The 23,807-nt window shown below is 54.3% G+C and overlaps 9 protein-coding genes across 9 annotated transcripts; 7 read left to right on the plus strand and 2 right to left on the minus strand.

The window, feature by feature from the left end:
• Positions 1-4: 4 nt before the first annotated feature.
• On the plus strand, positions 5-2,416 carry GL50803_00114776 (Vesicle-fusing ATPase; the record flags this gene model as incomplete). Its single annotated transcript, XM_001704239.2, has 1 exon — positions 5-2,416. The coding sequence occupies one exon, from the start codon at positions 5-7 to the stop codon at positions 2,414-2,416; it is 2,412 nt and encodes an 803-aa protein (XP_001704291.2).
• Positions 2,417-2,885: 469 nt separating this feature from the next.
• GL50803_0011632 (uncharacterized protein) lies at positions 2,886-3,137 on the plus strand (the record flags this gene model as incomplete). The annotated part of the gene is made up of 1 exon (XM_001704238.1): positions 2,886-3,137. The coding sequence occupies one exon, from the start codon at positions 2,886-2,888 to the stop codon at positions 3,135-3,137; it is 252 nt and encodes an 83-aa protein (XP_001704290.1).
• A 211-nt stretch (positions 3,138-3,348) lies between these two features.
• GL50803_00103437 (Alpha-9 giardin) lies at positions 3,349-4,254 on the plus strand (the record flags this gene model as incomplete). The annotated part of the gene is made up of 1 exon (XM_001704237.1): positions 3,349-4,254. One exon carries the CDS (start codon positions 3,349-3,351, stop codon positions 4,252-4,254), a length of 906 nt encoding a protein of 301 aa, XP_001704289.1.
• Positions 4,255-4,305: 51 nt separating this feature from the next.
• On the plus strand, positions 4,306-5,343 carry GL50803_001076 (Alpha-13 giardin; the record flags this gene model as incomplete). The annotated part of the gene is made up of 1 exon (XM_001704236.1): positions 4,306-5,343. One exon carries the CDS (start codon positions 4,306-4,308, stop codon positions 5,341-5,343), a length of 1,038 nt encoding a protein of 345 aa, XP_001704288.1.
• Positions 5,344-5,389: 46 nt separating this feature from the next.
• GL50803_0016332 (Coiled-coil protein) lies at positions 5,390-10,603 on the plus strand (the record flags this gene model as incomplete). The annotated part of the gene is made up of 1 exon (XM_001704235.1): positions 5,390-10,603. The coding sequence occupies one exon, from the start codon at positions 5,390-5,392 to the stop codon at positions 10,601-10,603; it is 5,214 nt and encodes a 1,737-aa protein (XP_001704287.1).
• A 5-nt stretch (positions 10,604-10,608) lies between these two features.
• GL50803_004897 (Ring finger domain-containing protein) lies at positions 10,609-11,571 on the minus strand (the record flags this gene model as incomplete). The annotated part of the gene is made up of 1 exon (XM_038046122.1): positions 10,609-11,571. One exon carries the CDS (start codon positions 11,569-11,571, stop codon positions 10,609-10,611), a length of 963 nt encoding a protein of 320 aa, XP_037901772.1.
• Positions 11,572-12,659: 1,088 nt separating this feature from the next.
• GL50803_0060974 (uncharacterized protein) lies at positions 12,660-13,469 on the plus strand (the record flags this gene model as incomplete). The annotated part of the gene is made up of 1 exon (XM_038046252.1): positions 12,660-13,469. One exon carries the CDS (start codon positions 12,660-12,662, stop codon positions 13,467-13,469), a length of 810 nt encoding a protein of 269 aa, XP_037901773.1.
• A 2,881-nt stretch (positions 13,470-16,350) lies between these two features.
• Positions 16,351-18,570, plus strand: GL50803_00101074 (VSP with INR; the record flags this gene model as incomplete). The annotated part of the gene is made up of 1 exon (XM_001706931.1): positions 16,351-18,570. The coding sequence occupies one exon, from the start codon at positions 16,351-16,353 to the stop codon at positions 18,568-18,570; it is 2,220 nt and encodes a 739-aa protein (XP_001706983.1).
• A 3,117-nt stretch (positions 18,571-21,687) lies between these two features.
• On the minus strand, positions 21,688-22,497 carry GL50803_00d60974 (uncharacterized protein; the record flags this gene model as incomplete). Its single annotated transcript, XM_038046464.1, has 1 exon — positions 21,688-22,497. One exon carries the CDS (start codon positions 22,495-22,497, stop codon positions 21,688-21,690), a length of 810 nt encoding a protein of 269 aa, XP_037901774.1.
• Between the last annotated feature and the right edge of the window lie 1,310 nt (positions 22,498-23,807).

A 23,807-nucleotide genomic window follows, 5' to 3' on the forward strand; every position in this document is an offset into this window, starting at 1 on the left:
TCAAATGTCTGGAGAGGGGTTCAGCTATAAAGCCGGTAAGTACCCTAGCACCTCTTTGCTCGAGACCAACTGTGCATACTTATGTCCTAGTGACTATGCTGCAGTTCTTGGCAACGAGAAGTCTGATAACGTCTACCTCGAGAGGAACGGCCACGTCGTCCTACTGAGACCGGGAAGGGGCAGCGGGTCAGTTGCAGCCCACCACGACCCCATGCCCGAGGTTCCTCAGGGCGTGATCCTCCTGTCAACGTTTCATAGAACAAAGTGGGCAGCGCCTTTGGACAATACTCCCATCACTGTGTCACGGTCCAAGTTTGACGCCACTGCCAGAGCCACCACTGTGGTATTCATGATCAAGCCAATGGCTAAGCAACAAAAGCCAGTGACCATAGACACGGCAAAGCTCAAGGTCCGTATTACAGAGAAATTTGTCCACCTCCCTCTTGCTATCGGTCAGGACCTTGCCATTAGTGACGGTTCTGACTTCTTCATCTTGGGGGTTGTTGGCATGTCTGGCAAGAACAAGGAGATAGTGAGCGACGAGACCACACTTGCTTTCTATAGGGATACTGAAGCAATCTTCCAGACTCAAACAAAGGAAATAAAGCTCACCGGGGAGTACGCAGTCGCAGAAGTCTCTGCGGTGGCTAAGGCGCTGATGAATCTCATCAACGACACGCCTGAGAAGAACGAGCAGGGGGGCATAACTAACGCAGAAAGCTTAGGAATAGGGGGCCTCAATAAGCAGTTTAAGGACATATTTAGGCGCGCATTCATGTCACGAATATTTCCACCGGACAAGTTGGCAGAGCTTGGCCAGACACACGTTAAGGGTCTCCTTTTGTACGGACCACCTGGCACGGGAAAAACGTTGACAGCCAGGAAGATTGGCGAGTTGCTGAACGCGCGGCCTCCAAAGATGGTTTCCGGTCCAGAGCTTCTGGATAAGTACGTTGGCGGGTCGGAGCAGAAGGTGCGCGATCTGTTCAGTGACGCGTTTGAGGAGTGGAAAGAGCGCGAGAATGCATCTGAGCTTCACATAATCATTATCGACGAGCTTGATGCGGTATGCAAACAACGAGGCAGCAAGTCGGACAACACTGGAACAATGGACAGCCTGGTTAATCAGCTACTTGCGATGATGGACGGGCCCGACGCGCTTGGTAACGTGCTTGTGGTTGGTATGACCAACAGGAAAGAGCTTCTGGACGAGGCTCTGATGCGTCCCGGCCGCTTTGAAGTGCACCTGGAGATTGGTCTTCCCGACTGCAGAGGAAGAGAGCAGATTCTGAGGATCCACACTAAAAACCTGGTTGCTGCCAAGTCTCTTGCAAGCGATGTCGATATCGCACATCTCGCTGAGCGCACTCCTAATTTCTCTGGCGCTGAACTAGCAGGTCTTGTTAGGTCTGCTACATCCTTTGCCATGGAGCGTGCTATTGAGAAAACAAAGTCGGTGGGTCCTAACAAGTTACCCAATTTGAACAAGGTTGACGTCCTGGTGGTGGCAGAGGACTTTGAAAGGGCCCTGGGGGAGGTTACAGCAGGATACGGCCAGGCAGACCGCACGCTACTAGATGCTGCAGCGCCTTTAAGTATCCTCAAGGCTACCGGCTACGAGTCTGTCGTCCAGCAGGCTGTGTCTTTTGGAGAGGCAGTCCTAAACAGCAGTATTACTACCGGCGCTATGCTGCTTGCAGCGCCTGCAGCTGGAACTGGTTGCACAGCTCTATGCTCTGTCATTGCGAAGAGGCTTGGATGTGAGTTTGTTCGAATTATCTCTGCAGAGCAGCTTGTTATGAGGACCTCGACAGAGTATGGGCGTGCAGACCTTATATGTCAAATCTTTGAGGCAGCCTACAGGGTCCCGCGCGCTCTAATAATTCTGGATGGCATAGAGTCCATCATACAGTATACGCCCATTGGCTTCCGATTCTCCAGTAATGTCCTCCAGACCCTCAACGCTCTCATTTGTAGACCAGCTCCGCCTGATCATAAACTTATTGTTCTCGGCACCACTACGTGCTTGACAGCAATGAGCGACGTTGGGCTTGCAAGTGTCTTCGGTCAGGTTTGCAACATTCCATCCCTCACCCCCGACCAAGCCCTCTGCGCGCTCTGCGAATATGCCGCTGTTGCCCCCAATCTAGAGGAAAAACGCAACGCTACCCACCAAGTTAGCGTGAAATACTATCTCCAACCAAATCCCGTCAAGTATGAGGCGTATGCTGAATACAAGCTCTTTTTGGAGAGGCAAAAGCAGGGTATTCCCATCACGATCCGCAATGTGCTACTTGCTTATGAAATGGCAAAGGTCACTGTCCGAAAGGATGCGCTCTCTCGTAACCCCAATGCGCAACAGGCCGTGATCACCGACTCCGTAATGGCCAGGACATTGAATGCAACGCTATCCTGAAGGGCTAGCGCTGTTTTAATAGTTGAACACAAACCCTGAGCATCCATATTGCTGTTAGACTCTGTAAATTTTGAAGCTAAGCAGCCACAAGAGTCTGCTGAACTGGTAACTGCCAACGATGGGGTTGGATAGGCTCGGCACTGCCTGGCTACAACTATTCATGTGTGGCATTGTGGTGCAGGGAATCTCTTTATGAATTCAAGAATATAAATCCACGGATTGAAGCAATAAGGCACGCCCTGCTTGAGTCACAATTAGGCCAGTTGTCAAGCAAGAACATAGTACAATCTGATCTGGTGCACAAATTGGCATTGTCAACCTTTAAGCCCAGCAATTAACTTGCAGCCCAAAAGTATGTCTAGCGTATGAAAAAGCACGCTATAGTCTAGTATGCAATTGGTCCAAGACTACTGATGCTGTAATAAGCTGCTGCTTTATGCAAAAGTAAAAAGTAATGGCATAAAAACTAATGTGGACGGAAAACTACAAGCCAATCACGGCTGGCACAACATATCAGCCGCACATTTTGCTCCCAAGCAGCGCCTCTCCGGCCGGAGAGGACCTGTTTGTGCACGAAGATTACTTATGGTGCCTAGAAGACCACATCTGCTTCGACAGCGTCATAGAGACAGCCTTGACCCCGGGACAGGAGCTACGAGGCACAGCCCCCACTGAGAAAGAAAGCCAACGCAATCTAGACCTTCTCCTGGCAGTAATTTGATTCTATGCACACCGTAAGATATGGGCGGTGGAGCAGCGAAGCAACGGAGCGACGCTTTCTGATCGTAACCTGTGTTCACCTTTTCGACCTATGCACAGATAATTACGACTTTCGCGCTCATAACGCCCGCTTTAAAATCCTTTTGTGAACCCTTTTCATTAAATCAAAGTGAAACAGTCAAAAATTCACTCTAGGCTCGATTCTAGACCTGATGTCCCTCACTGTATCCGACCTCACCACGGAGCTGAAGAAGATTATAGATAGCAAAAACGAGTCCGCTCTTGTCCAGTTGACTTCGCAGTATGCGTCGAAGCACCGAGATAAGGTTGTAATTAACTACAAGTCCATCTATGGGATGTACCCTGCCGATGCAATCAAGAAAGCTCTAAAGTCAGGGCCTGCTGAAACGCTTCTGATGTATGCGTGGACAGATGCACAGGAGGTGCGTGCACGCCTACTCAACCAGGCCCTCAGTGGCAAGAACAACAAGTCTGCACTGATAGACGTCGTCCTCTTTTGCGGCCCAGAAGACTGGTACGAGATGGGAGCACACTACACGCGCATATTTCAGAAAGTGGCCAACGACACCCTGCTCAGTGATATCGGCAGCTCTGAGCCGTGGTCGCAACTCATCAAGGGGTGGATCAAACACGACAGATACGAGCGCAAGGCTATTAGTGAGGATGCCGCGGCGCTCATGGGCTACTTGGAATCTGGCAACCCCGATGGCCTGATCGATCTCCTGTGCAACACCACAGAGGGAGAGTGGAAAAAGATAAATAAGGTGTTCACAGAGAAGTACGGCGTCGAGGTGGAGACCCTTATTGCGTCCAACTACGTGAAGACAGACATGGAGGCCCTGCTTACCGCCCACTTCTACCTGCTACAGCCCGGCTATGCCGCTGCCTACCTATGCTCCCTCGCCAACTCTGGCAAAAAGGGCGATAGTGACCGGATGGTTCGCATCACCTCTCTTATGTTCGACAAGGCATTAAAGTGTAAGTTTGCGTATGAAAAGTACGGCAAGCTCGGCTCAGACTTTAAGCGCCTCTACGACGCCCGTCTCGGGCGAGCTCTTTGTGCACTTTGGCGTGTTGACACCGAAGGCGCAAACTAAAGCGTGCATTTAACAGGTGTGAATTAATAATCGGCTTTTCACTGTCCGTCAATGCCTGTTCTGACCCCCATAGGCGAGCTGGCAGAGAGTCTCTACAATGCGCTTAACCTCGTAGATTTTCAGGGAGCCGTAGCACTGGGATCAAGGTATCCGGCAGACCAAAGGGACAAGGTCCTTCCGCTGTTCATCACGAGGTATGGCGAGCTGCCCTCTGATATGATAGATAGGCTTTTTAAGCCACCGCAGAGAACAATCCTTGCTTATCTGTGGTCTCAGAAGCACGAGGTGCGGGCGGCAATCCTTCTAAATGCAATCCGCACTTCGGATTATTCTACCATGATAGATCTGATTTTTCTTTCGTCGCACTCTGACTGGGAGTCTATCCGCACACACTACACCAAAATGTGCGGTAGACAACTTGATGCCGATATCATCGGCAGCGTCAAGCCGAGTAAAAAGGAGGCTGCCCCAATATGGCCAGCTCTTGCCGAGGCCTGGCTACGTGGGACGCGTTCTGAGCGATACAATCCAGCAAACGAATCAGTACAGCTGGTGAATGCCATCAAACGGAAGGATTTCTCTGCCATAATATGGCTGATTGCCAATACGGTGTCCAGCGAGTGGGAAAAGATCGTTGCCATTACAGAGGAGGCCCTTGGGAGTACCCTTGAGGAGTTCTTTCTATGCAATCTTTCGTACGCAGATTGTGCGGCTTTCAGCATGGGTACAGGCGCTTTGATTAATCCCGGCCTTGGGGCAGCATTCGCCATATCCCGGGCCTGCTTTACGAATTACGAAGGAAAAGGGAAAGACACCCCCAAGGTGGAAAGGTCGGCCTCCAGACAGATGAAGGGATCAAAAAAGTTGAAAACTGGTACAATAAAGTTCGAGGAGACCCGCTCTTCCAAGAAGGGTGCAGAGTACAAGGGAGATGTGTCCCGACTAATCCGTGTATCGTCTCTCTTCTTCGACTCTTGTAATAAATGTAAGTTCTTCTATCGCAAGTACGGATCACTAGCAGCAGATCTGCGCTCTGGATTCGCGCCACCTTTATGCGAGGCCTTCATGCGGCTCTGGGATGTGGATTAGTGCTTCGCTGTTAAACAGGGTAAACTGACGGACTTTAAAATTTTGGATGCCCGCTCCGGTCTACTCTCACCAGCTAGACCGTGCACAGCCAGCGCAAAATGGAACACACTATCATCCATATGCAAAAGATGATAACATTCGCATTGAAGATCTCCAACAGCCGTCTGTTCAACTTCAGGGCAGAGATAACTATGCAAATTTGCAGTCCATGAATGATGATCTAATGGCTTGCATATCAAACTCAGAATACACTCTAAGCAGTATTAGGCGTGACATGCAGAATCAAGCAAGGGCTTTGGGTACTAAGGCCAGCGTAAATCCAGAACTCAACGGTACTTCAAGTCCACAACAGCTAGGCCTTTCTAGGGGAGCGTCTCGCGGCGTCTCAGCAACAACACCATCTAGACGCTACCATGACCAGGCCGACCCTCGTCCCATAGTTAGAGAGCGGCCCATGTCAGCTGACTCTGTGCGGTCTAACCTGGGCATCGCAACCACAGAGAGCAGTGATCTCGAGGATCTGTTCATGCTTACCCCTCGATCATATGGTGTACTGGCCTCACAGCAGCCGGATTTTGCGTCATCACAGCACATTCAGCAACGCGGGCATCGAGTTGCCAACAACAAGGATCTGTCACAGTACTATGAGGAGATAGACGCCGTAACAGCATTCAACGAGGGAATCATGCGTGAGAAGGCAGTTACAATAGATGCGTTAGAAAGGAACCTCAAGACTCTGAAGGTGGAACTAAACATAAAGGACAGGGAGATGGCTGCTGCAAGAGAACGGATAGCAGAGCTTGTTAAGGAGGTTACAGAGCGTGACAGCGAGATAAAAGGCCTCAAACATAAATTAGAAAATGTTAAACACAACGCAGAGCGGTTTATTCTGGCACGCGATGAGGAGATCGCACGTTTGGCTGAGGAGCTGGAGCAGATGGATGAGCACTATCAGCAGAAGATGAAATTGAAAGACTCTAAGCTCCACGCACAGCACGAAGAGCTAGTTCTTTTAACTGCTAAGGATGATGAAATAGCAGGACTTAGAAGCAAGCTATCGGTCCTTACAGAGCAGCTAGAGCACACAGAAAACACGTTTAAGGCAATAGTCAAGAGCAAAGATGAGCAGATAGAGACGCTGAAGGCCGATGTTCATGCTAAGCGTGACTATAGCCTTGAGCTCCAGCGCATCCACGAAAGTCTATCTCAAGTTCGCAAGGACTGTGAGGAGCAGTTGCATCAGAAAGATGCCGAACTTTCCAAGCAGCGGGAGCAAGTGGAGACTGCTGAGAAGGAAAGGAGTTTGCTAGAAAATGAAGTTACTTCACTAAAGGCCATTGTAGAAAAGCAGGAGGATCTGGTTATCAAGCTCAAGGGGCAATTGGAGCGCAGTAATCCAGACGTTGAGCGACTGCAGCAGGAGCTCGATACTCTTCGAATAGAGTCACAGAAGGCTATTTCGGCCAAGGTCATAGAAGCTGAAGAGTTGAAGAGCAAGATTCACACATTAACGACTGAAATGCTCATGCTACCGACGCAGGAAGATATCCTTGAGGCACGAAACGAGGTTTCCAAGGTCACTGCATCTATGGCTGCCATGATTAAGACAAAAGATGCAGAGATCCTCAGTCTGAGGAGAAAGCTTGAAGACTATGTTGAACTATCGGAAGTTCAGCGACTGAAGGGAGAGCTTACTCTTTCTAAGGCAGCGCTGGCAGATACCATTGTACAGAAGACGGCAGAAATCAGAGACTTGAAAGAGGAGATGGCAATTCTTCAAATCGATGAACATGCATCTGGAGCTCCTTCTGATGGTGGCAGCTTTGATGACAAGTTAAAGGACTTGGAGTCTAGTCAGAATGCGCTCGAAGTATCACTAGGCACGCAAGTTGAACTAGGAGCGCTAAAGCGAATTTATAAGGAGGCGATGCTCGCCAGGGACCACCAGATTAAAACTCTTTCCCAGAGGATCAATGACGCAGACGCAGAGCTTGCCACTTATCGTGAGCGCATTGCTCATCTTGAAAGCACCTCGAAGGAAGCGCCCCATATGCAAGAACGTCCTGCTACAGATTCTGCTTCACCAGCCATCCACGACCTGAGAAGCGAACTACAAAGCGTTAAGGACGCCATGGCTGCTGCAATGGTCCGTAATATGCGAGAAGTGGCTACCCTAGAACACCAAATAAACCAACTGAAAGGTGAGAATGAGTCACTAAGGATAAAGAGGGACGATACCGTGGAGACTGTATCAATAGGCATCTGTTGTGAGCCTGAGGAGCAGAACGGTCGCGTGTCCTTTGAAGCGAGATATGCAAAATGTAGTCAGGAAAATGAGCGCCTCTCCAATGAGCTTCAGCTTATTGCACAGGAGCTGGCTAAGACACGGACGGCGTATTCAGACGTCATGAAGCAACTCAGCGGTCTGAACACAGAGCTGCTAATCACAAGAAACCAGGCTAGCGACGCGCTCAACACTCAGGCCCTTCTGGAGTCTACTCTGCAGGAGTATGAAAGGGAGGTAAGGACGCTGCGCGGTAGTCTTGAGAGCTCACTCCAGCAAAACAGAGAAGCCGATAGTGTCAACACTAAGTTGCAGGAGAGCCTCTCAGAGTCCCAGCTCTACGATCTTCAGCAAAAACTAGAGAAGTCACAGGCAGATTTAGAGCGACTGCGGGACGACTATAGCACCATGCAAGCAACTAAGGATATGGTCATTCACAAGATCTCATCAGAGGTTATCCATCAACGCGAAATGGTTGACTTAGCCGGAGAAGACATGAACAGAAGGCTAAAGGAGGCCGAGGAAACAGTAGAAAGGCTCAATAACGAGCTTCTGACACAAAAAGAGGAGTTTGTGACGGTCGTGACAGATCTAGAACAGCAAGTGGAGAAGCTAAGCGCAGAATTACAAGGATCTCGTGAGTCTAATGAAGCCCTGATTGCACGGATGATGCGTGACATTACAGGCCTAGAAAAGGAGCGTAGCGATTTGGAGTCACAGCTGGAGACGGCGAAAGCCACATCCACGACTATTATAAAGGGCCTAGAAGATCAGGTGGCACAGTATGAGCAGAGGATTACAGACTCTCAACAGGCTACCATGACCTCACAGAGCTCTGATAGACAACTTATCGAGGCCCTCACTGCTGAGCTATTCACAAACAAAGAGAAGGCCAATAAGACCATAAGTGATCTTACGGACAAGCTGAATGAGTTGCAAGAGAGGCTGAACGAGGAGAAAGAGGCAAGTGTGATCACTGTAACGCGCCTAACCAGCCAAAATAGCAATCTCATGTCTGCGACATCTAATCTTACCAAAGAATTGGAAATAACAAAAGAGTCTCTCCGCACAGTTACAGAAGAGTTGACCGGACAGATGTCAAAGATACAGCTTGATGCCAAGGAGCGAGAGCAGCTGCTTCAAAGCAAGCTTGACGAGGTTACAGCTGAAGCCGAAGCAGCTGCTATGCGCCTTCACGAGCAAGTGACTCAAAAGGACAGCGAGATAAGACAGCTTACCGATGCGCTAGCTGAGTCTGCTCTACATTTGGAGAAATTAGACACAGAGAGCAAGCAAACGATATCACAACTAGTCAGCGAGCTGGCGGAGGCACGGGAAACCATCCAGTTCATTGAGCAAAAAAACCAGCGGGATATGTCCGAAATCAGAAACAGCATTGCTACCTTCAAGGAGACAACTATAGAGTCTCAAAGGCAACACGCTTTAGATCTAGAGCATAAGGACGCAACGATCGCGCAGTTATCCAATGAACTAGAAAGCATCAAGCAAGCCATGGAATCTGCTAATTCAGCGCATCAAGCAGTGCTTGAAAAGGTAATGAAAGAGTCTGGCGAGTTAGCTCTTCAAAACAGCAAGTTGAAGACTGAAATCCGAGAGCTACATGAACAGTTTGCCAAGACTAATGAAGAGGCTCAGCTGGCCTTTCGTGATCAAATGGAAGGAGCTGATGTGAGAATAGGAGAGCTTCGGGCACAGGTGGAAGCACTTCAAAAGGATCTGGAGAAGATGACGGTTTCGCGAGACGTCCTCTTAGATAAGCTTTCAGCAACGCATACGAAGAACGAGACGGATTCGGTAAAGCAAGGAGTTCCTGACTACGATGCCCTATTGAGCATGAGCCAAAGTATTCTCAGCAAAGACGAAGAGATCACGACCCTACGCTCACAAGTAGAGCTCATGAATAGTAAGCTTATAGCCGAAGAGGAAAATAACAAAAGGGTTGTTGACCACCTGCAAGGAGCAATAGAAGTCATGAACACTCAATACGAGGAGCTCAGAAGCATGAAGGACTCTGTTATAGAACGGTTGACCCGCCAGGTGAGGAGCACCAGCTCACGAATGCCATCCAGACCAGATTCTGCTGCATCCTCGAGGCGGGGGTCCTCTGTTGTCAACGAAGCAGATCACAATAAGAAAATTCACGCTTTAACAAAGGAATTGAAGGAGGCCAAGGAGATCTTTATGTACACTGTTAGTATGAAAAATGATGAGATAGAACGCCTGAAGGAACAGCTAAAAGAAAAGGAGGAATTCATAATGAGCTTGTCTGTGGGCAGTGTGCTTGCAGAAAGCTCAAGAAGGCCAACCGAGGAGCTTCTAGAGATCAAGCGTGGGATAAAAGAAAGCGCTTTTCACGCAGAGGATATTTCATGGGAACTTGAGGATTTGCAGCGGCAAAACTTAGAATTACGCGCCGAGATAGCAGCGCTTACAGAGAAGCAGGCCCTTGTTCCCGAAGCGTCAACACCACGAGGAATCACCGATATAACTGGGTCCGCTCAGTCTGCTATGTGTAGCGCCTCCATGGTTGACTCGCTTGCAGCGCTTCACGCGGACCTGAAAGCAAAGGATGAAACAATCCTCAGTCTACAAGGTAAGCTCGCGATGGCGCAAGAGGAGCGAGAGGCGAAGCTTACCCAATTGTCGAGAGAACTGGAGCAAACAAAAAGAGCTTTGAGGGACAAGGTTGATGAGATTGTTAACCTATTAGCTATCATAGACCGTGTGAAAACAGAGTATGAGAATTACCGGGCAAGTACCGCCGTTGAGCTTTCCGGGCTCCGAACTGCGTTAGAAAAGTATCGAGGAAGTAAAGAAATAGATGCTTCTGATGTACGGATAGCTGAGCTGGAGGCAGCACTGGAAGCAGCTAAAGAGCAACTTAGCGAGGTTCTAAAGACTAAAAATGAAGAAATCGAACAACTAAGCATTCGGCTCGCAGCTAGAAGTATTTAGACCACTTAAGATATTCCTTCAACCTTATGAGAGATGAATCCAGACTTGCAGCATGGACAGACTGCACGATCGGTAACTGATTCATAGACATCTAAGCAGTTACTATGGAATAAGGCACTACAACAAGAAACAGTTGAGACTGTGCAAGAGTCTTTCTCGGAGTCTGATGCTAGACTGATGAACGGTCCCTTGTATTCAAAGCTTTCAAAGCAGATGGGACATGCCATACTTTGACGTTGACGTGTCTTCTCAATAACAGAGATCCAGTTGACTGCACGTGTGGCCATGAATGCTTCGAAGAGATCGTTAGTCTCATCTATTTCCTTTTGCAAGCGCCCTAACTCGCTGTCTAGCTTAACTCTTTGAGTAAGCAAGTAAGAATTCATATTATCTGCAGCGTGCTCTAGCTCTGCAACCAGAGCCCCTGTACTGCGCTTGCGAAGGGCTCTGTAACAGCGGCGTCCAAAATATCCCCGTATTGCTGCCTGGATGTCTCTGGCTGCTGAGATGCACATGTATGATTTCAAAAAGGAAGATTCGCGCATATTAGCAGGTGTCATACAAACTGGGCAACACCACCGAGCCTTCGACTGGGTCATCCAATTTACGAAGCACTCCTTATGAACTGCATGGCTGCAAGAAGAACATAGCATTTCAGAAGAGCCGAAGCGCTGAAGACATATAGGACAATGCCGTTCTTCCCGGACGATCCACTTTAATTCAGCTCTCCTCCACTCTTCATCGGTCAATGGGGGAGGAAGAGTAGACGGCACAAGCTTCATGCGCTCTGCCCGCGTGCTTGGAGCTTGGCTATCGGTTGTAAACCTTGCTTTTTGGACAACACTGAAGCCTGGCTTCAGACCCATCTTGTGGAGATTATGAGACATCAGCGCTGATGATGCAGTGGCGACAGACCCTGACAAGCTTTTCAGGAGTTTCTGGGTAGAGAAGGATAAAGTAGGCCGCATGAAATGCCCGATTTGTTAATATTTACTATTACGCAAAATATACAGGAACAAAGATGGTCCCCTTGAAGAGGCCAGTGAAGAAGATAGTTCCCTCCCTGCCCACAGAGTCTACGTGACGCTACGGGCTCTTATTGCTGAAGTACTTGCTGACTAATTAAACTAAGCTCTTTGATAGAAAATAGATCATCGCACTACATAGGAGAATTGCATGCACAATAGCCTTACCGGCAGATAGGTAAAAAGCGAATGAAAAATTGTATTGTACTATGAGCCAAACTTTATCTTATAAAGATTGAGGAATCCCAGGTAATATATAACGGTTTGAATGCCAGCAAGATTCGCGACCGCAGAGCACACTGCAATCTGGCGACTGGTTTGGCCATGCCGCTTCTTTATCCGTTAGAAACTCGGCTGGGAGCGACAAAGAGCACGTCGGGAGAACCCGGTGGGAGGGGACAGGCGGGGCTTTCTGCGCCACGGGGGGAACCACCGCAGGAGGACGTGCAGGCACGCAAGCCAGGCCACAGTAGACACGCGGGCGCCCCTGTAGACCGGGCCGGCAGCAGGCGTCCGTAGAATCCGCGCCAGAGCCAGCTGCTCAAAAAACTGGGCAGCCCCTGGTCGTGTGCAAGCCTTGCAGAGCACTGCGGCCCCCGACACTCGGCGACCCCTCTCAGAGCGGAAGACCCCGCGGGCCGCAGGCAGCAGCTCGTCGTCGGCGATGCCCCGAACGAGGGGGACGGCCCCAGCCTGCCCGCCTCCGCAGAGCTCCGGGTATCTGTAGACAAACCGGGGCTGCGCAGGGTGCGGCTCTCCCTGGCGGCCGAGGGCAGGGGTCCCCGGCAATACCAAAAAACTCCGATCAATACATCAGCCCCGGCGCCGCCGTGTGCAAAGCAGTCTGTTCTGTGTGGCGGCCCAAGCCAGCTCGTACTGCGGCGATGGCCCGGGTGAGGGCGCCCTGCTCGCCCGACGGACCGGGGCAGGCAGGCAACAAACACCCGCTAAAGCTTTTATGCAAGGCCTGTACATATTTAATTTCACATTATTCGTTGGTCTGTTTTTAGTTTTATCGCTGCTTCTATCGGATGGGCTCTGGGGCAATGACGGCGGAGACGCGCGCCTCCGTTCTGCTCGAGCTCGCGAAGCAGGTCGTCGCTGCCCGGCGGCTGGGAGAGACGGCCGAGAGCCTCGCGCGGCGGCCGCTGCTCCTCCACCGGCACGTGCTCCGGACGGCCATCGACTGGAAGAAGATCGCCCGCGCCCTGTCCGAGGACCGGAGCAGGATCTACCACTGGTACCGCGAGACGCACTCGCGGAGCATCCTCAACGTGAAGATGACCGGCGAGGACCGCAGGGCCATCAAGGCGATGATCATCGCCGGGGTCAGGGACCGGAGCGTCCTGGGCCCGGACTTCTACCGCAGGGTCCACGAGCGCTTCGGGGCGAAGTATCCGCGCCAGGAGCTGCGGATGACGTACAACAACGCGCTCCGCACCCAGGACGTCCGCGCCGCCCTGGAGGAGCACGGGGTGGTGCTGCCGCGCCGCACATACGGCCCGAGGGCGGCCAGGCAGGAGGAGGAGGCATCTCCTGTGGCGGCCACTCCCCCGCCCCCCTGCGTTTTTGGTTGCGCCGCGCCTCCGCTGGTGCCGCCCGTCGGGGGGCCGGTCTTTGTGGTCCCGGGCGCGGTCTCTGCGCTTCTGCCCCCGCACGCGCCGGGGTGCCTCGTCCTCGCCCTCCCACCCGGGGTCGTTCCTGGGCCCGGCGTCCTCCCGCTCCAGACGGGCCAGGGCCTCCTTGGGCCGCCCGTTGCCTTCGCGTGCGTGCCATGCTTCCCCCCTGCGGGCTACGGGGGCGTCCCTGGGTGCGCTGATGCGAGCCCCAGTAAGGGTTGAGGACTGGAGAACCCGGCTTGCTTGACGATTGTCGAAGAGTGGCCGGCAGGAACAGCCGATGGTTGGATCCCTGATCAGTGACGAGACAGTTATATCTAGAGCGTGTAGCATGCTCAACCACGGCACAGCGCAGGGCCCACCAGACACAGGCTACGACGGTCTGGATGTCGCGCAACCCGCATTCTGCGCATTGCTGAAGAGACCACACACAGCAGACGAAGGCAGGGCTCTCCCATGTGCCCAGACGACTCGAACACCGCGGTCTGGGCCAACGATCTACCAGACAGGCCCGTCCGGTAACAGGCGACTGAATGCTCTCTGGGCCGTGAGCTAAAGCTGATGTGCAGCTGGCCGGCCACGACATTCACCCTGGCTGGCCCTCTGTCTTCACGCGCCGACACGCCAAGGAGCTGTAGGGAAGTCGTGTGCTGTCTTGGCAGGTATATTATTACCTCCATGTATGCACCCTGGATGCGGCCACCATAGCACAGCTGCATCTCTGATCGTCCTGTACACGCCTCCTGGCACGAGTAGGTGCGCAGGAGGGGGTGCACTGCCCACCGCCGAGAAATGGATGAGCTCCCCTGCTCAGGAGCCGACGACCGCCAGCCATGCCCAACGAGGTCCCCTGCAAGGAGGCCTGCTGAGCCAGCTCTTCCAGCGAGCCGTGTATCTGGAAGAGCTCCGCGTTGAATGGCTCCTTGATTAAGGAAGCCGGAGTCCAGCGCGATGTGACGCCTGTCCGTCTAAGGCTGAGACTTCGGTCTGGTGCTTGCTGCTGAGCGAGCATTAAATGAGGCTGGCCAAAGAAGCGGCTCAGGGCTTTCATAGCTCTGTGTCTTCTTGTTCTGTTCGACTGAAACACCTGATCTCAGTGCTGACTGTTGGGTCTCCTCCTGTGGACGTGGTCCGGAAGTCTCACAGAGGACCTGTTTTTTTGTAATTTCTTCTAAGACGAAGGTAAGTCGTTCTATAGGATTAGGACTACATCTGTAGAAGCACAGCCCCGGTTAAAGCAGTAACATACAATTCGCAGATGCGTAGAATGCTTGCAGGAGAAAGCAGTAAGGAAAGATATCTCGATCATGACATAGACGTGAGACAGCACCACAGGCTGCCCAAGCAACCGGTCTGGATACGAGGTGCGGCATGATTACCCTTATCTATCCTTTGCCAGGTGAGGGAATTCGACATAGAGCCTAGTCACCCTAACGGTCAGAACCAAAGGCAAAAGCTAGACCTGTGGTGTGTTGGCAAGTGATGGACACAAGGGCATCCCTGGATGGACTGTTGCATGAGAGGGCGAAGGCCCATAGAGATGGGTTGCTCTCAGCACCTGCAGTGGGCAGCTTGCTCCGCGGCCAACAAGTTGTTGGGTCAGAAACAAGCACGGACGATGCCTGTCAGATGGGTCCGAGCCAGTCACCCGATGCCCCCTACGGGCCTCGTCCAACCGACACTCTTGATTCTTGTCGAATAGCTCAGACAGACTGGGGAGAGGAAGGACTACCAGTCACCAGAGCTTGCTGCAGTGGGAGAGCCGGGCTTGGCTCGTCCCCGTCTTCACACAAGAGCGGGGAAGTGGGTTTACTTGCGGGACCCTTGGGCCGCGGCTGCAGGGGGGCTCAGTACTAGAGCGCTAGAAATAGCTGGCTGTCGAAGTAAATCGTCGCTTTCCGGGGATGACATCTTCCTCGACCAGGGCAGCAGAAGAGACCCTCAATGCATCTGCCGGTGCTGGGGTGCGTCCTACCCGTCAGCGGGGCTTCATGGCTCCACTGGAAAGCCCAATCGTCCGCTTCTTGCTGTGCTCAGAGGACAGAGAACTAGGCAGGCGTAGTCCCATCCGCCCACCGGAGGGCTATGAGCGCCCCCGTCGTCCCATTGAGCAGCACCAGGCGCAGAAGAGGTCTGCCGGAAATGCGCCAGATGCAGTCAACGCTTTTCTGGGTGTAGTGTTAACAGAATCACACGCTACGACGCGTCCCAGACAGGCTCCACCTGGCAGCGGCGCCCCAGAGGCGGGCCCCGAGGGACAAAACATTTCTGGCCCTGCCCCTGCTCCAATGCGAGCGGCCCGCGGACAGAGCCGAGGACGGGGGCCAGTGCTCGGCCTCCTGCTGGTGCGGTGGCGCCGGGAGACCACCGGACCATCGACTCGGCAGCGGCAACCGGTGGAACGCCCTGGGCTGCTGCTGTGCCCATGCGCCTGGAGCGCGCCGCAGCAGCCCGGGATGGGTCCGCAGACAGGCGTGCCGCCCCAGCCGTCCCGGGGGCCGGCTCCTCGTGGCGGGCGCTCCTGCTCCCTTTGACTTTTCAAATGGAGAACGCAGTTATGGATCCTAGTTCTGCTGCAGAAGGTGCCTTATGAGACGCAGCACAGCCACACCAAGCGGTATCGGGGCTGAACACTCCTTGGGACGGGCTCCTGGCGCATCTGAGAGACGCTCGTTGCTGTGCACTGCCTCTCGGGCCTTGGATGCACGTTGTGCAGAGCTGCAGGAGTCGCCCTTGCAGTTGTCAGTGGGCCGTTGATGGAGCCATTGAAAGCTCTGGACCGCTACTGGGCAGTACTGTCCCAGTGCACGTGTGGCAGCTTTGGCTCGCACTGGATGGTCCGTACAGATTGCAACGGAGCCACGAGGTGCATTAGTATGACATACACATTGAGACAGTTGCAGTTCTATTCGGTCCAATCCACCTCCTTCTGGCCCTGTGCCGAGATTGCAGATTGCAAGTAGTGTTCGCGATAGACCCGGTGAGTGTTGATTCCATCAGCGCCTGTGGTCAACGTGTGCCAGAAGGATCAATCAACTGCATCAATCGACGCGGATTGACTGATGTACCGCGAGTATGTTCCTACCAATCTATCAATCGGGCAATGTTTGGCAGTTTTGTTCTCGCGGGGGTACTCGTCCAGATTGCATGGGCAGGAAAAGCAACAGAGCGCGCGCAAGAAGCTCAATGCGCAGATAACACTAATTGCGCAGCAGAAGCATGCAACGTTCTGATCGGTGGTAAATTGTATTGCTCTCGATGTAACACAGGATTTGTTCCTATCAATGGACAATGTGCAGACAAAGAAGGTGCAACAGATAAGTGCAAAGATGGCTCCGGAGGCGATACAGCTGATCAGACCTGTGGACAGTGCGCCGAGCAGACTTTCATGTACAAGGGCGGCTGTTACGAAGCAGCCCAGCAGCCCGGACAGACCATGTGTCAGGCGGCAGATGCTGGAGTATGCACACAAGCCGCGCAAGGATACTTCGTGCCGCCGGGCGCAGACGCCTCTCACCAATCGGTTATACCATGTGGAGACGAAGAGGAAATAACGGTTAAAAACGATAAAAAGTACAAGGGCGTGCTGCACTGCACTCGGTGTAACGCTCCCACAGAAGCAGCAGATGCTAACGCCAAGGCCGCCACATGCACTGCGTGCCAGGCAGATAGGTATCTGAAGACAGCCAAGGACCAAGCCACCTCCTGCGTGACAGAGCAAGAGTGCACCGGCACCGAAGGGTTCTTCGCGAAAAATGGCGGCACCAAAACCTGTGAGGCGTGCGCTGAAACATGCAAGACCTGTAAGACCGAGGCTGCGAAGTGCACCTCTTGCAAGGACGACAAGCCGTACCTGAAGAAGGATAATGGCAGCGACACTGGCACGTGCGTCACCGAAGCTGAGTGCAAGACTGGAAACACCCACTACCCCGACGACACTGAGCCGAAGACGTGCAAGACGTGCGCCGAGGGGACCTCCGACGGGTGTGCGACGTGCGAGAAGGGCGCCGATGGAGCAGTCGCCTGCAAGACGTGCGGAAACCAGAAGAAGGTCCAGCCAAACAAGAAGGGGTGCGTTGAGAACTGCCCCTCGAACTCCAACGATAAGAAGACCCCTGGCACCTGTGAGTGCGTTGAGGGCTACGTTCCCGAGGAGGCCGGCACCGGGTGCACGAAGAAGCCCGACCCCCCTGCGGCGCCGTGCAACACCCCCGGCTGCAAGACGTGCAGTGAGCCGAAGACAAGCAAGGAGGTGTGCACAGAGTGCGAAGACCCCAAGGCCCTCACGCCCACGGGCCAGTGCATCTACGGTTGTGAGCACCTGGAAGGCTACTACGAGGGCACCAGCGAGGGGGGCAAGAAGGCCTGCAAGAAGTGCGAGGTCGAGAACTGCCTCCTGTGCAACGAAAACGGACAGTGCGAGACCTGCAAGGACGGATACTACAAGAAAGAAACCGCCTGTGCCAAGTGCGATACCTCGTGCAAGACGTGCGCGAACGGGGAGCCCAACGGGTGCACGAGCTGCGAGGCTAAGAAGGCCCTCAGCTACGAAGGAGAGGGCAACACGGGGACGTGCAAATCAGAATGCAAACCGGGTACTAACAACTGCGAGAAGTGCGAGCTGACAGTCGATGGCACGGCCTACTGCTCCAAGTGCAAGGACGCCAACCAGTTCCCGCAGAACGGAGTCTGCTCGGCGGCGGCCGGAAAGGCTATTACGTGCACTACCAAAGGGACTGGTGTCTGTGACAAATGCGCCAACGGGCTTCTTCGGATGAACGGAGGCTGCTATGAGACGACCAAGTTCCCTGGAAAGAGCGTCTGTGAGGAAGCAGCATCGGCTGGGGATACCTGCCAAGTAGAGGCTCCAGGCTATCATCTTAATAACAATGACCTTGTGACTTGCTCGGCCGGATGTAAGACGTGCACTAGTAACACCGTGTGTACTGAATGCATGGATGGGTATGCAAAGACTGATAATAAGTGCACAAAGTGTGCCACTGGCTGTGCTACTTGTGCAGGATCCGCCTCAAATTGCGACACTTGCAGCACTGGGTACTACAAGTATAAGAACGCCTGTGTGTCTTGCACGGAAAGCAACAGTGATAAGACTATCACCGGCGTCGCCAACTGCGCCAACTGCGCTCCTCCACTCAACAATAAAGGGTCTGTCCTCTGCTACCTCGTGCAGAGTGGCGAGAACACTAACAAAAGTGGTCTCAGCGCAGGCGCCATCGCGGGCATCGCTGTTGCTGTCATCATTGTTGTCGGCGGCCTCGTCGGTTTCCTTTGCTGGTGGTTTATGTGCAGAGGCAAGGCGTAGACTTAGATAGTAAATGCGTCGATTCGCCTTCTTAAGGCGTGGAACTCTCGTTACGTCCACACTGCAAATGTGCTTGACGATTTCTAACATCTGGATTTTGTATAGCAGTCTGGAGTCGTGTGTGTGACTTTACTTTTATTCCACACTTCCAATAGTTTGCCACTGGACTTCGCCTGCAAATGCAGCCTAGGAGTGCATGAATAAATAAACTTACATGTCTTCTTGGTAGAGCAAAGCAGACCCCTACTTGAGGACTTGGACCCGCTACTCTATGCTTGTATCTGACGTAGTCGCACTTAGCCAAGGTGCACACCCTACTATCACTCGATAGCTCACCCTCTCGTTGTCTTAAAGGAGCAGCTCTTAGACTGCTGCCCAGTTGACTTTACCAAGTACTTGCTTATTTAAGCGAACTGTGAACGAACTTTCTGAATACCAGGTGAACCCTTATATCTAAAGACTACGACACGTTCCTCATGTTCCAGTTCTACTGTAGTGACCTGTGAGGATGGTTGTATCCAATCTCAGTCCTCCAGCATATAGAGTATACACTAGTAACCATTTGTACTTCATAACCTGTCTTTGTCTTCGAACGTGACTGAGCGACCGGATTATTCGCATGGGTTTAGCCCATATCTAAATAAGATCGAGAAGAGGCCACAAGAATACTTTCTATAGCAAAGCTGGAGCTGCTAGCTACATATGCAACAGTTAGCCCCGCACCAGCAATCGATGCAACGGGGATGTGTGCCCACCCGAGCAGTACACAGCTGGCTACCCGTAATTATGCTCTCCATTTGAAAAGTCAAAGGGAGCAGGAGCGCCCGCCACGAGGAGCCGGCCCCCGGGACGGCTGGGGCGGCACGCCTGTCTGCGGACCCATCCCGGGCTGCTGCGGCGCGCTCCAGGCGCATGGGCACAGCAGCAGCCCAGGGCGTTCCACCGGTTGCCGCTGCCGAGTCGATGGTCCGGTGGTCTCCCGGCGCCACCGCACCAGCAGGAGGCCGAGCACTGGCCCCCGTCCTCGGCTCTGTCCGCGGGCCGCTCGCATTGGAGCAGGGGCAGGGCCAGAAATGTTTTGTCCCTCGGGGCCCGCCTCTGGGGCGCCGCTGCCAGGTGGAGCCTGTCTGGGACGCGTCGTAGCGTGTGATTCTGTTAACACTACACCCAGAAAAGCGTTGACTGCATCTGGCGCATTTCCGGCAGACCTCTTCTGCGCCTGGTGCTGCTCAATGGGACGACGGGGGCGCTCATAGCCCTCCGGTGGGCGGATGGGACTACGCCTGCCTAGTTCTCTGTCCTCTGAGCACAGCAAGAAGCGGACGATTGGGCTTTCCAGTGGAGCCATGAAGCCCCGCTGACGGGTAGGACGCACCCCAGCACCGGCAGATGCATTGAGGGTCTCTTCTGCTGCCCTGGTCGAGGAAGATGTCATCCCCGGAAAGCGACGATTTACTTCGACAGCCAGCTATTTCTAGCGCTCTAGTACTGAGCCCCCCTGCAGCCGCGGCCCAAGGGTCCCGCAAGTAAACCCACTTCCCCGCTCTTGTGTGAAGACGGGGACGAGCCAAGCCCGGCTCTCCCACTGCAGCAAGCTCTGGTGACTGGTAGTCCTTCCTCTCCCCAGTCTGTCTGAGCTATTCGACAAGAATCAAGAGTGTCGGTTGGACGAGGCCCGTAGGGGGCATCGGGTGACTGGCTCGGACCCATCTGACAGGCATCGTCCGTGCTTGTTTCTGACCCAACAACTTGTTGGCCGCGGAGCAAGCTGCCCACTGCAGGTGCTGAGAGCAACCCATCTCTATGGGCCTTCGCCCTCTCATGCAACAGTCCATCCAGGGATGCCCTTGTGTCCATCACTTGCCAACACACCACAGATCTAGCTTTTGCCTTTGGTTCTGACCGTTAGGGTGACTAGGCTCTATGTCGAATTCCCTCACCTGGCAAAGGATAGATAAGGGTAATCATGCCGCACCTCGTATCCAGACCGGTTGCTTGGGCAGCCTGTGGTGCTGTCTCACGTCTATGTCATGATCGAGATATCTTTCCTTACTGCTTTCTCCTGCAAGCATTCTACGCATCTGCGAATTGTATGTTACTGCTTTAACCGGGGCTGTGCTTCTACAGATGTAGTCCTAATCCTATAGAACGACTTACCTTCGTCTTAGAAGAAATTACAAAAAAACAGGTCCTCTGTGAGACTTCCGGACCACGTCCACAGGAGGAGACCCAACAGTCAGCACTGAGATCAGGTGTTTCAGTCGAACAGAACAAGAAGACACAGAGCTATGAAAGCCCTGAGCCGCTTCTTTGGCCAGCCTCATTTAATGCTCGCTCAGCAGCAAGCACCAGACCGAAGTCTCAGCCTTAGACGGACAGGCGTCACATCGCGCTGGACTCCGGCTTCCTTAATCAAGGAGCCATTCAACGCGGAGCTCTTCCAGATACACGGCTCGCTGGAAGAGCTGGCTCAGCAGGCCTCCTTGCAGGGGACCTCGTTGGGCATGGCTGGCGGTCGTCGGCTCCTGAGCAGGGGAGCTCATCCATTTCTCGGCGGTGGGCAGTGCACCCCCTCCTGCGCACCTACTCGTGCCAGGAGGCGTGTACAGGACGATCAGAGATGCAGCTGTGCTATGGTGGCCGCATCCAGGGTGCATACATGGAGGTAATAATATACCTGCCAAGACAGCACACGACTTCCCTACAGCTCCTTGGCGTGTCGGCGCGTGAAGACAGAGGGCCAGCCAGGGTGAATGTCGTGGCCGGCCAGCTGCACATCAGCTTTAGCTCACGGCCCAGAGAGCATTCAGTCGCCTGTTACCGGACGGGCCTGTCTGGTAGATCGTTGGCCCAGACCGCGGTGTTCGAGTCGTCTGGGCACATGGGAGAGCCCTGCCTTCGTCTGCTGTGTGTGGTCTCTTCAGCAATGCGCAGAATGCGGGTTGCGCGACATCCAGACCGTCGTAGCCTGTGTCTGGTGGGCCCTGCGCTGTGCCGTGGTTGAGCATGCTACACGCTCTAGATATAACTGTCTCGTCACTGATCAGGGATCCAACCATCGGCTGTTCCTGCCGGCCACTCTTCGACAATCGTCAAGCAAGCCGGGTTCTCCAGTCCTCAACCCTTACTGGGGCTCGCATCAGCGCACCCAGGGACGCCCCCGTAGCCCGCAGGGGGGAAGCATGGCACGCACGCGAAGGCAACGGGCGGCCCAAGGAGGCCCTGGCCCGTCTGGAGCGGGAGGACGCCGGGCCCAGGAACGACCCCGGGTGGGAGGGCGAGGACGAGGCACCCCGGCGCGTGCGGGGGCAGAAGCGCAGAGACCGCGCCCGGGACCACAAAGACCGGCCCCCCGACGGGCGGCACCAGCGGAGGCGCGGCGCAACCAAAAACGCAGGGGGGCGGGGGAGTGGCCGCCACAGGAGATGCCTCCTCCTCCTGCCTGGCCGCCCTCGGGCCGTATGTGCGGCGCGGCAGCACCACCCCGTGCTCCTCCAGGGCGGCGCGGACGTCCTGGGTGCGGAGCGCGTTGTTGTACGTCATCCGCAGCTCCTGGCGCGGATACTTCGCCCCGAAGCGCTCGTGGACCCTGCGGTAGAAGTCCGGGCCCAGGACGCTCCGGTCCCTGACCCCGGCGATGATCATCGCCTTGATGGCCCTGCGGTCCTCGCCGGTCATCTTCACGTTGAGGATGCTCCGCGAGTGCGTCTCGCGGTACCAGTGGTAGATCCTGCTCCGGTCCTCGGACAGGGCGCGGGCGATCTTCTTCCAGTCGATGGCCGTCCGGAGCACGTGCCGGTGGAGGAGCAGCGGCCGCCGCGCGAGGCTCTCGGCCGTCTCTCCCAGCCGCCGGGCAGCGACGACCTGCTTCGCGAGCTCGAGCAGAACGGAGGCGCGCGTCTCCGCCGTCATTGCCCCAGAGCCCATCCGATAGAAGCAGCGATAAAACTAAAAACAGACCAACGAATAATGTGAAATTAAATATGTACAGGCCTTGCATAAAAGCTTTAGCGGGTGTTTGTTGCCTGCCTGCCCCGGTCCGTCGGGCGAGCAGGGCGCCCTCACCCGGGCCATCGCCGCAGTACGAGCTGGCTTGGGCCGCCACACAGAACAGACTGCTTTGCACACGGCGGCGCCGGGGCTGATGTATTGATCGGAGTTTTTTGGTATTGCCGGGGACCCCTGCCCTCGGCCGCCAGGGAGAGCCGCACCCTGCGCAGCCCCGGTTTGTCTACAGATACCCGGAGCTCTGCGGAGGCGGGCAGGCTGGGGCCGTCCCCCTCGTTCGGGGCATCGCCGACGACGAGCTGCTGCCTGCGGCCCGCGGGGTCTTCCGCTCTGAGAGGGGTCGCCGAGTGTCGGGGGCCGCAGTGCTCTGCAAGGCTTGCACACGACCAGGGGCTGCCCAGTTTTTTGAGCAGCTGGCTCTGGCGCGGATTCTACGGACGCCTGCTGCCGGCCCGGTCTACAGGGGCGCCCGCGTGTCTACTGTGGCCTGGCTTGCGTGCCTGCACGTCCTCCTGCGGTGGTTCCCCCCGTGGCGCAGAAAGCCCCGCCTGTCCCCTCCCACCGGGTTCTCCCGACGTGCTCTTTGTCGCTCCCAGCCGAGTTTCTAACGGATAAAGAAGCGGCATGGCCAAACCAGTCGCCAGATTGCAGTGTGCTCTGCAGCCGGGGATCTTGCTGGCATCTCACGCGACCGGGCTCTGGGTGTGCCTGCTCAACAGTAGCTACCTCATCCACAGAGTGCTGATGCAGATATTATGCGCTACGTATCAGTGACCACAGGGGCACCGATAGACAGGGTCTCAGCCTCAGTGCACAACGAAGGTTATCAAGCATAGCGAGGCTTACATACTGAGCATGGGTCCGTGCCCCGCGTGGTCTTCTTAAGAACTAGTGCATGAGTGTTTGTGAGACGATGCTATCCGTATGAGGCGGGCTATCCGTCGTACGCGAAGTGCAGTACGGCAGAAGTGGGTGATGCAGGAACCAGAGGGGGTGCTTCAGCACATCAGTCGTCGGCCCCTCTGCCTTCTGTCACGCCTGATGGACTCTCCTCTACTATCGCAACTCAGTCGTGGTTGTCTGAGGAGAGGACTAGGTATTCAGTAGACAATGGAATCGCGTGGCCTGGACGCGATTTCGTGATGGCCAACACGGGTTATCAGGCTGGCTGTGGTCTGGATATGTGGTACAGCTTCCTTCACTCAAGCAGGGGTTAACACCTGCACTAA

The sequence above is a fragment of the Giardia intestinalis genome, chromosome 3 (genome assembly GCF_000002435.2).
Source record: "Giardia intestinalis strain WB C6 chromosome 3, whole genome shotgun sequence".
In the NCBI taxonomy this organism is placed as follows: Eukaryota; Fornicata; order Diplomonadida; family Hexamitidae; genus Giardia; species Giardia duodenalis.